Source organism: Balaenoptera acutorostrata, chromosome 20 (assembly GCF_949987535.1).
Source record: "Balaenoptera acutorostrata chromosome 20, mBalAcu1.1, whole genome shotgun sequence".
In the NCBI taxonomy this organism is placed as follows: domain Eukaryota; kingdom Metazoa; phylum Chordata; class Mammalia; order Artiodactyla; family Balaenopteridae; genus Balaenoptera; species Balaenoptera acutorostrata.
The window spans coordinates 23,174,595-23,192,286 of NC_080083.1; the positions used below are offsets into that span (position 1 = coordinate 23,174,595).

General features: G+C 36.7%; 1 protein-coding gene across 2 annotated transcripts in view; it reads right to left on the minus strand.

The window, feature by feature from the left end:
* The window catches only part of USP32 (ubiquitin specific peptidase 32), a 197,899-nt gene that overhangs the window by 49,972 nt on the left and 130,235 nt on the right, over nt 1-17,692 (minus strand). For both annotated transcript variants that reach the window (XM_007190263.2, XM_007190262.2), the window contains exon 11: nt 13,600-13,661. In XM_007190263.2, the coding sequence (XP_007190325.2) occupies nt 13,600-13,661 (62 nt within the window). The remainder of the gene's footprint in view (nt 1-13,599; nt 13,662-17,692) is intronic.

Below are 17,692 nucleotides of genomic sequence, written 5' to 3' on the forward strand. Positions count from 1 at the left end.
GTCTTAGTTATGGCACGTGGGATCTTTGTTGCAGTGCTCGGGCTTCTCTCTAGTTGTGGCCTGTGGGTTTTCTCTTCTCTAGTTGTGGCATGCAGGCTCCAAGATGCGTGGGCTCTGTAGTTGTGGTGAGTGGGCTCTGTAATTGTGGCGTGTGGGCTTAGTTGCCCCATGGCATGTGGGATGTTGGTTCCCTGACCAGGGATCAAACCCATGTCCTCTGCATTGTAAGGTGGATTCTTTACCACTGGACCACCAGGGAAGTCCCCGCACTGTGATTTTTAAAACACTATTCTTATTGAGGAGAAATTCATATAACATAAGATGGCTGTTGCACATTTTAAATGTACTAAATGCCACTGAATTGTATACTTTACAATCGTTTTTTTTTTAACATCTTTATTGGAGTATAATTGCTTTACAATGGTGTGTTAGTTTCTACTGTATAACAAAGTGAATCAGCTATACATATACATTTATCCCCATTTCTCCTCCCTCTTGCTTCTCCCTCCCACCCTCCCTATCCCATCCCTCTAGGTGGACACAAAGCATGGAGCTGATCTCCCTGTGACATTTGGCTGCTTCCTACTAGCTATCTATTTTACATTTGGTAGTATACATATGTCCATGCCACTCTCTCACTTCGTCCCAGCTTACCCTACTCCCTCCCCATGTCCTCAAGTCCATTCTCTAAGTTTGCATCTTTATTCCTGTCCTGCCCCTAGGTTCTTCAGAACCTTTTTTTTTTTTTTTTTAGATTCCATATATGTTAGCATATGGTATTTGTTTTTCTCTTCTGACTTACTTCACTCTGTATGACAGTCTCTAGGTCCATCCACCTCACTACAAATAACTCAATTTCATTTCTTTTTATGGCTGAGTAATATTCCATTGTATATATGTGCCACATCTTCTTTATCCATTCATCTGTCAATGGACACTTAGGCTGCTTCCACGTCCTGGCTATTGTAAATAGTGCTGCAATGAACATTGTGGTACATGACTCTTTTTGAACTATGGTTTTCTCAGGGTATATGCCCAGTAGTGGGATTGCTAGGTCATATGGTAGTTCTATTTTTAGTTTTTTAAGGAACCTCCATACTGTTCTTCATAGCGGCTGTATCCGACCAACAGTGCTACAATTGTTAATTTTATGCTATGTGAACTTCTCCAAAACATTTTCATACATCCCAACTAAGCAGTTATTTTCTATTACTCCCTTCCCCCAGCCCTTGACAATCACCAATCTGCTTTCTGTACCAATAGATTTACCTATTCTGGATATTTCATATAAATCAGGAGGCCCCAACACCCAGGCCGTGGACCAGTATTGGTCTGTGGCCTGTTAGGAACCGGCCGCACAGCAGGAGGTGAGTGGCGGGTAAGCAAGCAATGCTTCATCTGCCGCTCCCCATCGCTCCCCATTGCTCGCATTACCGTCTGAACCATCACTCACATTACTGCCTGAACCATTTCCCCCTCACCCCACACCCCCGAGTCTGTGGAAAAATTGTCTTCCACGAAACCAGCCCCTCGTGCCAAAAAGGTTGGGGACCACTGATATAAATGGAATCATGTAATATGTGACCTATTGTGTCTGGCTTCTTCATTTGTGAGGTTCATCCATGATGTAGCATGTATCAGTACATCACTCCTTTTTATGGCTAATATTTCATGGCATAGATATACATTTTGTTTATTCATTCATCTACTGGTTGATGTTTGGGCTGTTTCCACCTTATGGCTATTGTGAATAGTGCTGATATAAACATTTGGGTACAAGTATTTGAGTGTCTATTTTCAATTGTTTTAAGTATATACCTAGAAGTGGAATTGCTGGATTATGTGGTAATTCCATGTTGAAGAAGTACCAACTTGTTTTCTAAAGCAGCTACACCATTTTACAATTCTACCAGTGGTGCAATGAGGATCCCAAATTCTCCACATCATCACAAAATTTATTTTCCATTTTAAAAATTAAAAATATCCTAGGGTGCAAAGTGGAATTTCATGTGGTTTTGAATTGCAAAATTTCCTTAATGACTCATGTTTTTGAGCACCTTTTCAACTGCTGGATAACCACTTGTATATCATCTCTGAAGAAATGTGTATTCAAGTCCCTTGCCCATTTTAAAATTGAGTTATCTTTTGGTTGGTGAGCTGTAGGAGTTCTTTATATATTCTACTTACTTGACCCTTGTCAGATCTATGATTTACAAATATTATGTCTCATTCTGTAGGCTTTCTTTTCACTTTCTTGACAATGCCCTTTGATGAAAAGTTTTTAAATTTTGATGAAGCCAAATTTATCCATTTTTTTCTTTGGTTGCTTATGCTTTGGGGGTCATGTATAAGAATTAATTTCAAAATCCAAATCATTCTTGAAGAAATATTTTTGCAGGATATAGAATTCTTGTTTTTTGTTTTTTCTTTCAGCACTTTAAATCTTATTGAGGATCCATTGTATGTGATAAGTAGCTTCCCTCTTGCTGCTTTCAAAATTCTGTCCCTGGCTTCTGACAACTTGATGATAATGTGTCTTGATGTGGATCTCTTAGAGTTTAACCCTGCTGTTCAATGAGCTTTTTGAATGTTTAGGTTCTTGTCTTTTATCAAATTTGGTAAGTTTTTTCTTCAAATATTCTGTCACTTCCTCTCTCTCCTCTCCTTCTGGGGTTTCCATCATGTGAATGCTTGCTGCTATTTCACAAGTCTCCTAGGCTCTGTTCATCTTCCTTCATTCTTTTTCCTTTCTACCCCTCAGTCTGGGGTAGTTCAATTGAACTACCTTTAAATTTGCTGACTCTTTCTTCTATCTACTCAAATCTGGTGGTGAACCTCTCTACTGAATTTTTCATTTTCCTTATTGTGCTTTTCAGCTCCAGAATTTGTGCTTGGTTCCTTTTTATACTTTCTTTCTCTTTACTGATATTATCTGTTTGTCCATACATTATTCTCCTGGTTATTTTAACCTCTTTGTTCATGGTTTCCAGCAGCTTTCTGAACATATTTAAGATAGTTGATTAAAATCTTTGTCTACTAAGTCCAATGTCTGTGCTTCCTTAGAGACAGTTTCTGTTAACTTCTTCTATGAATGGGCAATGGACTTTCTTGTTTTGCTGCATGGTTCATAATTTTTGTTGAAAACTAGACCTTTTGAAAATTATAATGTGGCAACTCTGGAAATCTGATCCTCCCCCTGCCTCTGCTGGTTTTTGTTGCTTGCTATAGTGTTTGTTCAGTGACATTCCTAAACTATTTTTTGTAAAGTCTGTTATGTGTGGTCTCTGAAGTCTCTCTTCACTTCACTCGTGTTCAGCTGGTGTTTTGACAGAGATTTCCTTGAATGGCAGGAGCGAGGGGAGAGGGAGAGAAAAGGAATAGTAGGGGGAAGAAAAAAAGGGAGGAGGAGAGGAAGAATAGGGAGGAGGGGATGGAGGAGGGCAGGGTGGGCACAGGAAGAAGATGAGGAGGAAACAAAAACCACTCCTGTCTTTACAGAATAGCTCTGTGCTGGGGAATTCTTCAATGCTTATCCAGGCTCTTTACAGCTGCCTTAGCCTTCATTTTATACATGCCCTCAGTCTAGAGATTAGCCAGAGGTGAAAACATAGGGGTATTCTCAGGTCTATTCTGAGCATGCATCTTGCCACGAGTTCGTGCAAGGCTTTCTAAATTTGCTAGTATACACAAGTGTGCTTTCAAATGCCCTAATTTTCCAAAGAAACTCTCTCCAGCTTCTCCTCCTAGACTTTTGGCACTCTGTTGTACGGCTCAACTATAATCTTTTGCCCCAGGTCGTTACGGTTTGTTCATTTGCTTTACAATATTTTTGAGGAATGCCCACTGCTTTTCCAGCCTGGTTAAGTTCTCAGGCATACCAGAGATGAACTCCTTGTGTCAGTTCTTCAAATAAACCCAGACAAGTTAGAACAAACAAACACAAATCTTTGTGAACATGGTGTGCTCTGTTCCATGTGAAACCAAGCACAGGTGCCTAAACCAGGAACATGAGTTGCCATCTTCAAGACTGACAATGAACCAGATAAGGGCAAATATAAATGCCAGAGTTTTCCTATTGCTTTTCAGTTGGCCTTTTTTTTTTTTTTAAGAGTTCTAACAAAGTTTGTTTTGACAGTTTTTCCTTTATTTTTCACTGTTTCTGTGGAGAGACAGGCTCTTGGAGCTACCTACTACACCAGTTTCACTGAGTCACTGCTGTCATTGTGCTTTTAATTTGCCTTCCCTGAAAATGCATGGGTGTACTAGCCATTCATTCATATATGTTTAGTGAAATGCCTATTCAAGTCTTTTGCATATTTTACTTGGATTTAAAAATTTCTAATGTTGTAACACTCACTTATATAACCTGGAAACAAGTCCTTTATCGAATAAATGATATGCAAATATTTTCTCCCAGTCTCTGTGTTAATAGTATCTCTTGAACCTTGAAAGTTTTTAATTTTGACTATGTCCAGTTTATCAAAACAAATTCATTTATGGATTGTGCTTTTGGTGTTATATCTAAGAAATCCTTGGCAACACCAAATCACAAAGACTTTCTATTTTTTTTCTCCAGAAGTGTTATAGTTTCAGTTTTTATGTTTAGGTCTATGGGATCCATTTGGACTACATTTTTTTTTGTATGGTATAGGTAAGGATCTAAATCTTTTCAAGGTGAATATCCAACTATTCCCACACAATTTGTCGAAAAGACAACCCTTTCTCCATTACATTTTGTTGGCAAATTTGTAGGAAATTAATTGACCAAATATATAAAGGTTTATTTCTAAACTGTCAGTTCAGTTTGATTGATCTCTGTGTCTGTCCATGTGCCAGTACCACACTACCTTGATTAATGCAGCCTTACAGTAAGTTTGAATTCAGGAAGTTCTCCAATTCTGTTCTTTTTTGAAGTTGTTTAGGCTAATCTGAGTTCTTTGTGTTTCTATATGAAAATTAGGAATAGCTTGTCAGTTTCTCCAAAAACCTAGGATTTTGATTGGTATGTTGAATCTATAAATCAGTTTGGGAGAATTATCTTGACAGTACTGAGTTTTCAAACACATGAACATGGAAAGTCTCTTCATTTACAAAGATTTTAATTTCTCTCAGCCTGGCTTTGTAGTTTTCAGTGCACAAGTCTCACACTTCTTTCGTTAAATTTGTTTCCTAGGATTTTATTTATTTTGATTCTATTGAGAAAGGAACTAGAGTCTTAATTTTAAGTTTACTTTCAAATTATTCAGTGTTAGTAAATAGCAATTCAATTGACTTTTTATATTGATTTTGTATCCTATAACCTTGTTGAACTAATTATTAATTCTAGATTAATAGATATTCTGTGGATTCTTTAAGAGTTAGAATCTATGTCTGCAAATAGAAACAGTTTTACTTCTTCCTTTATAATCTGGATGACTTTTAAAAATTTATTTATTTAATCTTACCTGATTTCACTGGCTAGAACCTCTAATACAAAGTTGATAGACGTGGTAAGAGCAAGCATCCTTGCCTTTGTCCTGATCTTATGGGAAAAGTCTTCAGTGTTCCACCGTTAGATATATCAGTTGTAGGTTTTTCAAGAAATCTTTATCAGGTTAACAAATTTCCATTCCCCAAAGGTTTCTTTGAATGTGCATAGTTGTGTTCCAATAAAACTTTGTTTGTGTACCCTGAGATTAGAGTTTCATTTAATTGTAAAGTGTCCCAAATTATTAATCCCCTTTTGATGGTTTTCAAACATTTAAAAATGTAAAATAACATTTTTAGCTTGCAGGCTGTATAAAAATCAGGTAGCATTCCCAAGTTAGCCAAAGGGCCAGAGTATGAAAATCCATGGCCTAGAATACAGTCTGTCCTAGACTGTATTCCATGTGCACTTGAATATGTATTCTGCTGTTTGCTGGGTAGAGTGTTCTGTTAGTGGGTGCATATGTATTTACAATTGTTATATCTTCCTGATGAATTGAAACTTTTATCATTATAAAATGTCTGTTTGTAGTAACATTTTCTTGCATAAAAGCCATTTTAATTCTAATATCAGTATAGCCACTCCAGCTCTTATGATTACTATCTGCATGGTTATATCTTTTTCATCCTTTTATTTTCAATCTATTTGTGTCTTTAAATCTCAAGTACAGATCATCCACAATTTATGATGGGGTTATGGCACGATAAACTCATCATAAGTTGAAAATATCTTAAGTTGAAAATGTGTTTAATACACAAAATCTACTGAACATCATAGATTGATTAGCTTAGGCTACCTTAAACGTGCTCAGAACACTTATATTAGCCTACAGTTGAGCAAAATCATCTAACACAAAATCCATTTTATAATACAGTGTTGAATATCTCATGCAATTTATTGAATATTATACTGGAAGTGAAAAACACAATGGTTGTATTAGTACAGAATGGTTGTAAGTGTATTGGTTGCTTACCCTTGTGATTAAGTGGCTGACTGGAAGCTGCAGCTCACTGCTGCTGCCCAGCATTACAAGAGAGTATCGTACCACATATCAGTAGCTCAGAAAAAGATCAAAATTCAAAATATGGTTTCTACTAAATGTGTTATTGCTTTTGAACCATGATAAAGTCAAAAAATCATAACTCAGGGACTGTCTGTAGTTGGATTTAAAAAGATTCAGTCTATCTTTAGCTTTTGATTAGAGTGTTTAATTCATTATTATTTAAGGTAATTATTGGTTTGGATTTATGCCTACTATTTAGTTATTTGTTTTCTATTTATTTCAAGTATTTTTATTTGTTCCTCTATTCCTCCTTTACTTCCTTTTTTGCATTAAATAGATATTTTCTAGTATATCACTTTAATTATTTTTAAGAAACCATATTTTGGGATTATTTTCTTAGTGGCTGCTCTAGAGTTACAATATGGATCTTAACATATTCTACTTCAGATTAACTCTAAATTATTGCAGTGATATATAGAAACCTTACTCAAATATAGCTCTGCCTCCTACTCTTTTTGTATTATTATTGTCACACATTCTCTATGTTACAAAAACACAATTTTTAAATCACTATCTCATTAATTTTAAATTAGTAAAAAGAAACAGAAAATATATATTTATACTGTCTTTTATTAACTATGTAATTATGTTTACTGGTGCTCTATATTTCTTTGGGTGGAGACAAATTACTGTCTGGTGTCACTTCCTTTCAGCCTGAAGAAGTTTCTTTAGCATTTATCTTAGGACATGTTTACTAGCAACAAATTCAGTATTTATATTTACCTTCATTTCTGAAAGATAGTTCTGCTGGATAAAGAATTCTGGATTGACAGTTTTTCCCCTTTTAGCATTTTAAATGCCATCCCACTGGCTACTGACCTCCATCTTTTAAGAACGTCAGCTGTTGACTGTATTGGGGTTGCCGTCTACAAAAGAAGTCATTCTTCTCTTCCTGCTTTTGAGATCTTCTCTTTGCCTATAGCTTTGAACAGTTTGACCATGTGTCTAGATATGAATCTCTTTATGTTTCACTTACTTGCAGTTCACTGGAATTCCTGAATTACTGATTTTCAACACATTTTGGAAGGTTCAGCCATTAATTTGTCAAATATTTTTCTTTGCTCTTTTCTCTCTCTCTCCTTTCCTTCTGGAACTTCCATTATGTTTATGTTGGTATACTTATTTCTGGCATTCCATATGTCCCTGAAGTGCTGTTCACTTTTATTTATTCTTTTGTTTCTGTCCTTCATATTGGAAAAATCTCTATTGGTCTATGTTATATTTTGCTGGTTACTTCTCTGTCGGTTCAAATCTGTTGTGAATTTTTGTTTCACTTACTGTACTTTTCAACTCCGGAATTTCTATTGGCTTCTCTTTTAAAATTTCTGTCTCTTGGGCTTCCCTGGTGGCGCAGTGGTCGAGAATCTGCCTGCTAATGCAGGGGACACGGGTTCGAGCCCTGGTCTGGGAAGATCCCACATGCCGCAGAGCAACTAGGCCCGTGAGCCACAACTACTGAGTCTGCGCGTCTGGAGCCTGTGCTCCGCAACAAGAGAGGCCGCGATAGTGAGAGGCCCGCGCATCGCGATGAAGAGTGGCCCCCGCTTGCCGCAACTAGAGAAAGCCCTCGCACAGAAACGAAGACCCAACACAGCCAAAAATAAATAATAAATAAATAAAATTAAAAAAAAAAATTAAAAAAAAAATTAAAAAAAAAATTTCTGTCTCTTTACTGATATTATGTATTTGAGCAGTCATTGTCATGATACTTTAATTCTTTAAACAAAGCTTACTTTAGTTCTTTGAAAACACTTATATTCAAATACTGCTTTGAAGTCTGCGTATTAAGTCTAACATCAGTGGCCACCTCAGAGACAGTTTCTATCAACTAGTTTTCCCTCCTTATACGGGTCATATTTTCCTATTCTGCTGAATGTCTTGTAATTTTTTATTATTGAAAACCAGACATATTTGATAATATATTTCAGCAACTCTGGATTCTGACCGCCCCCACGTGTGTTCTTCCTCGTGACTTCCTGAACTAATTCTGTAGAGTCTGTCTCTTCTGCAAGTATAAGGCTGCTCAGTTTTCTTTATTATTATTTTAAAATATTTATTTATTTTATTTTTGGCTGCATCGGGTATTAGTTGTGGCATGCAGGATCTTCGTTTAGGCATGCGGGATCCTCTGCTGTGGCACACGGGCTCCTCGTTGCGGCACGTGGGCTTCTCTCTAGTTGTGGTGCATGGGCTCCAGAATGTATGGACTCTCTAGTTGTGGTGCCTGGGCTCTCTAGTTGTGGCCCGTGTGCTCCGTAGCTGTGGCACGCGGGCTTAGTTGCCCCGCGGCACGTGGGATCTTAGTTCCCCGACCAGGGATCAAACCCACGTCCCCTGCATTGGAAGGCAGATTCTTAACCACTGGACCACCAGGGAAGTCCCAGTTTTCTTTATTATTATTTCTTATATTTATTTTTAAGCCTGGATTTCTTGGGAAGAGCATAACTTACTTGCCAGCCAATGACTAGTGAGAGGCTGTGCTTAAACATCTGGAGCCACTTGCACCTCTTCCCTGATGGATCTGTGTTCACCATTTGAGAAACACATGCAAAGTTCAGAAAGGTTACAAACCTTCTCTGTGCAAGGGAAGGCTTTTACTTTCTGCATGTGCAAGGATTCCCATTAAACCAGGAATGAATAGACAGCTAAGGCTCGCTTTGGTGTCTTCTGAGCTTGCATGTAGTCTTGTATATACTAGCAGCTTTCCAAATCATTTAGAATATGGGGAAGTTTATTAATACTCACTATGGTTATCTTGTTCTCTGGATCTCTTTGTTAAAATTTTGACTGGGCTGTCAGTCTGCTGCTTCCTTTAACCAGTACCTCAACCCCAAGCTAGTGATGTTCCCTGATCATTTGCCACCATGTGATCTCTACTGTTTCTTACAATTTTTTTTATAAGATTGTTTATATTCTTATTTTCTTTTTTTGTTTTCTTTTTTAAATTGAAGTATAGTTAATTTACAATGTTGTGTTAGTTTTAGGTATACAGCAAAGTGATTCAGATATATATATATATTCCTTTCAGATTCTTTTCCATCATAGATTATTATAAGATATTGAATATAGTTCCCTATACAGCAGGCCCTTGTTGTTTATCTATTTTATACACAGTAGTGTGTATATGTTAATCCCAAACTTCTAATTCCACCCCCCACTCCCATTTTTTTTACAATTCTCTTGGCCAGGCACTCAGCCCTGCTCTACTGCAAATCAAGTCAGCCCTCTCTGGCCTGCCCTGGTAAAACTATCATGCAGATCTGTTGGATGGGAGGGCAAGGGAACAGTCTCAGGTAGAAATACTACAGAATCCCATTATTCTTACCAAGGTTTAGTAGTTTTTCTTGAATAAATGCTTCTCAATTTGTTGAATAACTCTGTTCAGTTCCCAGAGTCCTAAAATGGTTGGTTGACAATTTTGCCCAGTTGCTTTTCGGGGAGAGAATTTGCTGAGATCTTCACTCAGCCATTGCAGAAATCATGCTACTGATTTTTTTAAAATAAATTAATTAATTTTTTGACTGCTTTGGGTCTTCATTGCTGCGCGTGGGCTTTCTCTAGTTGCAGCGAGCGGGGGCTGCTCTTCATTGCAGTGTGGTACGTAGGCTTCTCATTGTGGTGGCTTCTCTTGTTGCGGAGCAGGGGCTCTAGGCGCGCAGGCTCAGTAGTTGTGGCACACGGGTTCTAGAGCGCAGGCTCAGTAGTTGTGGCACATGGGCTTAGGTGCTCTGCAGCACGTGGGATCTTCCCAGACCAGGGATCAAACCTGTGTCCCCTGCATTGGCAGGTGGATTCTTAACCACTGCGCCACCAGGGAAGTCCATGATACTGATTTTTAAACAAAGTACTGATTCTTTAAGTTAGCAACAAATATTTTTTTCTTTTTTTTTCTTTGAGACAAATATTTCTTTCACTTCATTGCCTATGTACCAACCTGACTCATCCTTTATTTATTTATTTATTTATTTATTATTTATTTTAGCTGTGCTGGGTCTTAGTTGCAGCACGTGGGATCTTTAGTTGTAGCAGGTGGACTTCTTAGCTGCGGCATGCGGCTCTTAGTTGTGGCATGTGAACTCTTTAGTTTCGGCATGCGTGCAGGATCTATTTCCCCAATCAGGGATTGAATCCGGGCCCCCTGCATTGGGAGCGTGGAGTCCTACCCACTGGACCACCAAGGAAGTCCCTCATCCTTTACTTTTTATTAAAAAAAAAATTTTTTTTGAAGATCTAATTCAGTTTATTCAATGATTCATGAATCAGGTAGCATCCCGTCTAGCAACTAGAAGGGTGATTCCCTGACTCATCCATCAAAAACCATCACAGTAAAATGAATTTTTGAAGTGAAAAGTGGAGGCAAAATAAAACAAAACTCAGAAATCCAAATGAAATAAAAAATTTGGAATCTAGGATTTAAAATTCAGATTTATTGAAAAATAAGAAATACGGAAAGCAGTAGTTGTGTTTTTAATGAAAAAAGTCCTAGACTTGATTCTGCCACCTCCATGTAATTTTAGGTAAGTTCCTCAACTTTTGTGAATCTCAGTTTTCTCTTTTACAAAATGGGATGATGAAATTAATTTCATGCAGTTATTCTGAGGACTAGAAGAAATAATCCAAGTGGAAGTATTTTGCAAAGAACAAAGTTTTATAAAAATATAAGATTATCTCAACATTATACTTTTAAATAGGGTTACTATGAACATTTGCAAAATAATTAAGCCAAGAAATATATATACAGTTTACACAGCATTCTTAATATCTATGCTAAGTCATAATGACTTAAGAAGATATTAGTATAACATGAAATTATATTGCAGTGCTGTCAGAAAAAAAAGTTACTGCAGCTACATAAAAACCTTTTAGTATTTCCTTACACTATCTCATTTGTACACTTCAATGTATTTTTAATTTTTATTTTACGAGAGTTAAACATTAGAGAAAATCAAGCAACACTGTCAACATCTGTAAACTGTAAATAAGAAGAAGTCTTCTGAGTATGAAAGTGAAAAAGACTACACGAGACTACAGTTTTTATGAAAACAACATTTTAAAAAATGGATTTTGCCTAACCTTCTTTAAGAAGTAACCATTTTTAAAAATCCATTTTAAAAAGTTGCAGAATATATTTACTACTTCAACTAACCTAAATCTCAATTGGCACTGCCTATTTAAATTTGACTATGTAATCTTGTTCTCTGGTGTTCCCAACAACTCTGTTTCAGTAAAATCTCTTTTATCCATTAGTCCAAAGCCAAAAGAAACTACTAAAAAATTGGTATACACACTACTTCAGGAAAAAGTCAAGTGACAAACTATATGTTGAGACTTTATTCTAAAAGCAAAGTTTAGTAGAGATTCAGTCATATTTCTAAAACTTTCTATATAAACATGTAGTATAATAGTAATCCTAAAGCAATGAAAGATACTTAAGGTATTAAAAATTGAATTATAACTATAAAAATATACAGGCTCATTAACCCACGTATATGACTTCTAGTAATTCTGCCTAAGTAAATCCCTAATCAAAGGCTTATAGACTTTATGACTAAATTGTTCCAATATACTTACGTTAAAGAAAAATAGAGATAAAATTAGGGAATGAATAGGACCTATTAGCCAATCAATTAAATTATAAGAGGCTTTTATTGATAAATAAAAGTGTCATTTTATATTATCTGCAGTGGAAATGTAAGCAGAAAGTAAAACTATATTTCAGAATATTCTCATTTTTGTAAAAAATTTACAAATTCCTTCAGAGGTAAACACGTATGTGCATATGTGATAGAGTGCCAATAGTGCAACCATCAACAAAATGAAAAGGCAACCTATAAAATGGGAGCAAATATTTGCAAACCACATATTTGATAAGGGGTTGATATCCAAAATATACAAAGAACTCATATAGTTCACTAGCAAAACACCAAAACAATCCAATTAAAAAAATGGGCAAAGAAAAAAAAAATGGGCAAAGGACCTGAATAGACATTTTTCTAAAGAAAACATACAAATGGCCAATGGCTACATGAAAAGGTGCTCAACATCACTAAAAATGAGGGAAATACATATCAAAACCACAATGAGATATCATCTCACATCTTTTAGGATGGCTATTATAAAAAAGATAAGAGATAACAAATGCTGGCAAGGATGTAGAGAAAAGAAACCCTTGTACACTGTTGGTGGGAATGTAAACTGATACAGCCATCACGGAAAACAGTGTGGTTTCTCAGGAAATTATAAATGGAACTACCATATGATCCAGCAATCCCACTCCCGGGTATATATCCAAAGGAAACGAAATCATTATCTTGAAGAGATAGCTCTATTCCCAAGTTCATTGGAGTATTATTCACACTAGCCAAGGTATGGAAACAATCTAAGTGTCCCAAAACGGATGAATGGATAAAGAAAATGTGGTGTTTTTATGTATATAAAATGGAATTTTATTCAGCCTTAAAAGAGAAGGAAATCATGTCATTTACAAAAACATGGATGAAGCTGGAGGGCATTAAGCTAAGTGAAATAAGCCAGACAAAGAAAGACAAATACTGCATGGTATCAAAAAAAAAAAAAGTCAAATTCAGAAACTGAAGAGAAAAGTGGTTGCCAGGGGCTGGGAGAAATAGAGGTCGGTAAAAAGGTACAAATTTCCATTATAAGATATATAAGGTCTTCAAATCCAATGTGATATAGTTGATAACAATGTATTATATAAATGAAACCTGCTAAGAGAGCAGAACTTAAATGTTCTCACCCTCAAAAGGTAAATAAATATGTGAGCTGATGATGATGGTGTGTTAATTAACTCAATGGGTGGAATCCTTTCATAATGAATACAATGTATCAAGTCATCACATTGTACACTTTAAATATCTTAACCCAATCCCTTGGTTAGGAAGTTAGTTTAACAAAAACATTTCATTATATAACTATTTTGGAGAAACAAAGTGCTACTGTAATGATAACATTAAAATGGGACATGCTGTTACTCAGTAACAATATATTTCAGGTGTCAGAAATTTCAACTATTTAATGAAAAATATACAGATTGGATCTACAAACTTACCTAATAATTTGTCCTTCCTCTTCTGGAGTAGCTGGTCTTAACCCCAGAACTATGTGACATACCTAGAGATAAAAGCGGTAAATTAAACTTCTTTGGTGCCAATGACTGGACTATAGACTATTTCACATTCTCTGTATGAGATCCATATTCTAGATGGGAATCTTAATCAGCAATAGCTTTCAATTGATGAATTATCAATGATCCACTTAAGCAAATCTGAACTTTAAACTTAAGTTTTTTGTGTTGTTGTTTCTTTTTAAACAAACCATTGCAATGGAAAGCAATTTCCAAATCTCTGCGTGATAAGAAAGAGACACAGAGAGAGAGAGACAGAGAAAGGAAGAAAGGAAGAAAAGGAGAAAGAAAGGAAGAAAGAAACTACTTTTCAGAATATTTCATTAACACTATATATCTTAATTATCTCACATAGAGAATATTACTTCCTTTTCTGAAATCTGAAGAGCATACCATGGCACCTGGGCAGAGAGGTGAAGGGGAGATGAAAAGGATATAGAAAATGAAGGATAATGGTGGCATTTCAATTTGAACAACTCTAAGAAAAACATTATTGCCACTAGTGCTAAATATGTTTTTTTAAGGCTCATTTTCTCCTCAATTTATTTGCCTTCTCTAAATATCATCACAAAAGATATGATTTTTCCCCCAACATTTAACATGAAAACTTTCAAAACTACAGAAAAGTTGAAAGAATTTTACACTGAACACCTCATACCCATTACCTAAGTCTAACATTTACATTTTTATTATACTTAATCTATTCATCCCTCAATTCATCATCTTAATTTTTGCATGCATTTCAAAGTAAATTATAGCTATTAGTACAGCTCCCTGTAAATACATCAGCATGCCTGTTTATAGTTTTGTTTACATTTTGAGGTACAATTTACTTAACAGTACACAAATTAGGTTTATAAGATTCATCCACGTATCAGTAGTTCATTCTTTTTTATTGCTGAGTAATAGTCCACAGTTTGAAAATACCATTTTATCCTTTCTCCTACTGATGAATACTTGGGCTTTGGGTTTTGTTTTTTTTATTTTAATTTATTTTTGGCTGTGTTGGGTCTTCGTTGCTGCGCGCGGGCTTTCTCTAGTTGTGGTGAGCGGGGTCTACTCTTGGTTGCGGTGCACAGGCTTCTCATTGTGGTGGCTTCTCTTGTTGCAGAGCACGGGCTCTAGGGCATGCAGGTTTCAGTAGTTGTGGCACATGGGCTCAGTAGTTGTCACTCGCGGGCTCTAGAGCACAGGCTCAGTAGTTGTGGCGCACAGGCTTAGTGGCTCCGCGGCATGTGGGATCTTCCTGGACCAGGGCTCAAACCCGGGTCTCCTGCGTTGGCAGGTGGATTCTTAACCACTGCGCCACGAGGGAAGCACAGGTAACTGGTTTTTTGTAAGCAAACTTAATAAAAACGAAATATAATATACATGCTTAAAAGTGAACAATATTTTTAAAAGATTTTTTAATTGAAGTATAGTTGATTTACAATATTGTGTTAGTTTCACATGTACAGCAAAGTGATAAAAGTGAACAAATCTTAAGTGTACAGTTTAGTGACTTTTCACAAAGTAAACACACCTATGTAACCTTCATCTAGTCAAGAAACAGAACATTGCTACCTCCCCCAAAGTTCCACTTTGAGTTCTTTCCCAGACACCACTGTACCCCTTTGATGTGTTCACTATACTAAATTCTACCACCATGGATTGGTTTTGTCTGCTTTTGAATTTTCTGGCCCAGTATTTTCCACTCAAAATTATGTAAGATTCATCCATGTGGTTGTGTGTAGCACTAGTATATTTATTTTTATTGCTTTAAAGTAAACCATATGTATGCATGTGCCACCATTTCTGTTTATGTATTTATTGTTGATAGGTACTTGGGTCATTTTCTGTTTGGGGCTGTAACAAAAAGTGATTATAAGAACTTATTCTGGGCTTCCCTGGTGCTGCAGTGGTTGAGAATCCGCCTGCCAATGCAGGGGACACGGGTTCGAGCCCTGGTCTGGGAGGATCCCACATGCCGCGGAGCGGCTGGGCCCGTGAGCCACAACTACTGAGCCTGCGCGTCTGGAGCTTGTGCTCCGCAACAAGAGAGGCCACGATAGTGAGGGGCCCGCGCACCACGATGAAGAGTGGCCCCCGCTCGCTGCAACTAGAGAAAGTCCTCGCACAGAAACTAAGATCCAATGCAGCCATAAATAAATAAATAAATAAACAAATAAATAAATAAAAGAGCTTATTCTATGTTTTTTGGCGCTCAGATATACAAGTTTCTGTAGGGTACATACATGGGGTAGATTTGATGAGTCATGGAGTATACATAAAAACAGCTAAACAATTTCCAAAATACTTGTAAGAATTTCTATTCCTACTGGCAATGTGTAAGAGTTCCAGTTGCTTGTTATCCTCAACAATGCTTCATATCACTTCAAAGCTAACCATTCTAGTGGATGTCTAATGGTACTCCAAGTGTGATTTTAAAATGTATTTCCATTATGACTAAAGAAGTTAGCCCCCTTTCATAATTATTAGCTATTTGGATATTCTTGTTTGTGAAGCACCTGTTCAAGTTTTTTGTACACTTTGATATTGAGCTTCTGCCTTTTTTTCATTGATTTTTGCTCTTTGTATGCCCTATATACAAGTCTTTTGTTGGATACAGGTATAGCAAATATATTCTTATATTTTCACTTTTTTTTTTTTTTTTTGGGGCCATGCCGTGTGGCATGGGGAATCCTACCTAGTTCCCCAACCAGAGATCAAACCCGTGCCCCCTGTATCAGAAGCGTGGCGTCTTAACCACTGGACAGTCAGGGAAGTCCCTCTTTTCACTTTCTTAATGGTATCTCTTGATAAAAAGAATTCTTAATGTTACTTAAGTCCAACTTAAAACTTTTCTTTATGCTTAGTGCTCTCTGTGTCCTGTTTAAGAACTCTTTGCCACCTCAAAGGCATTAAAATATCTCCTATATTATTTTCTAGACATTTTATTGTTTACCGTTCAAATTTATTAGATTTATAATCTACCTAAATTACTTTCCATGTATTATAATGGGGTGGGAATAATGATGCATGTTTTCACCATATGAATACTAATTAATTTAGTACCACTTACTGAAAAGACCACCTCTTTGCATCTGCAATGCAATGTCTTCTTTGTTATAAATCAAGTGATCACACCTATGTAGGTCTGTTTAAGAACTCTCAATACTGTTCCACTGGTTTGTCTGACTTTATGCAGATATCACATTGTCTTAATACTGTTATTTTATAACAAGTTCTAATATCTGGTAATACAAGTCCACTGTTCTTTAATATCACCTTTGCTATTTTTATTTTTGGCCCTTCATACTTCTCTGTGTATTTAGAATCAGCTTGTCAAGTTCTACAAAAACACAATGACAACAATGAACTTTTTGGGATTCTGACTGTGAGTGCACAAATCTTTAAATCAACTGAAGGGGAAGTGACGTCTTTAAAGTATTGAGCCTTCCAATCTATAAATATGGATTATCTCTCTCTGTATTGGTTTTTTTTTTTTAAATTGTATTTATTTATTTATTTATGGCTGTGTTGGGTCTTCGTTTCTGTGCGAGGGCTTTCTCTAGTTGTGACAAGTGGGGGCCACTCATGGCGGTGCGCGGGCTTCTCACTATCGCGGCCTCTCTTGTTGTGGAGCACAGGCTCCAGATGCGCAGGCTCAGTAATTGTGGCTCACGGGCCTAGCTGTTCTACGGCATGTGGGATCTTCCCAGACCAGGGCTCGAACCCGTGTCCCCTGCATTAGCAGGCAGATTCTCAACCACTGCGCCACGAGGGAAGCCCTGTATTGGTTTTTTTATTACTGCTGTAACAAATTATCACAAAATTTGCAGCTTAAAACAACACAAATTCATTATCTTACCGTTATGTAGGTCAAAAGTAAGGCATGGATCTCACTAGGCTAAAAATCAAGATGGCAACAGGGCTGTATTCCTTTCCGGAGGTCAAAGGAAGAATATGCTTCCTTGCCTTTTCCAGCTTCTAGAGTTCACCCACATTCCTTTGCTCGTGGCCCCTTCCTCTTTCTTCA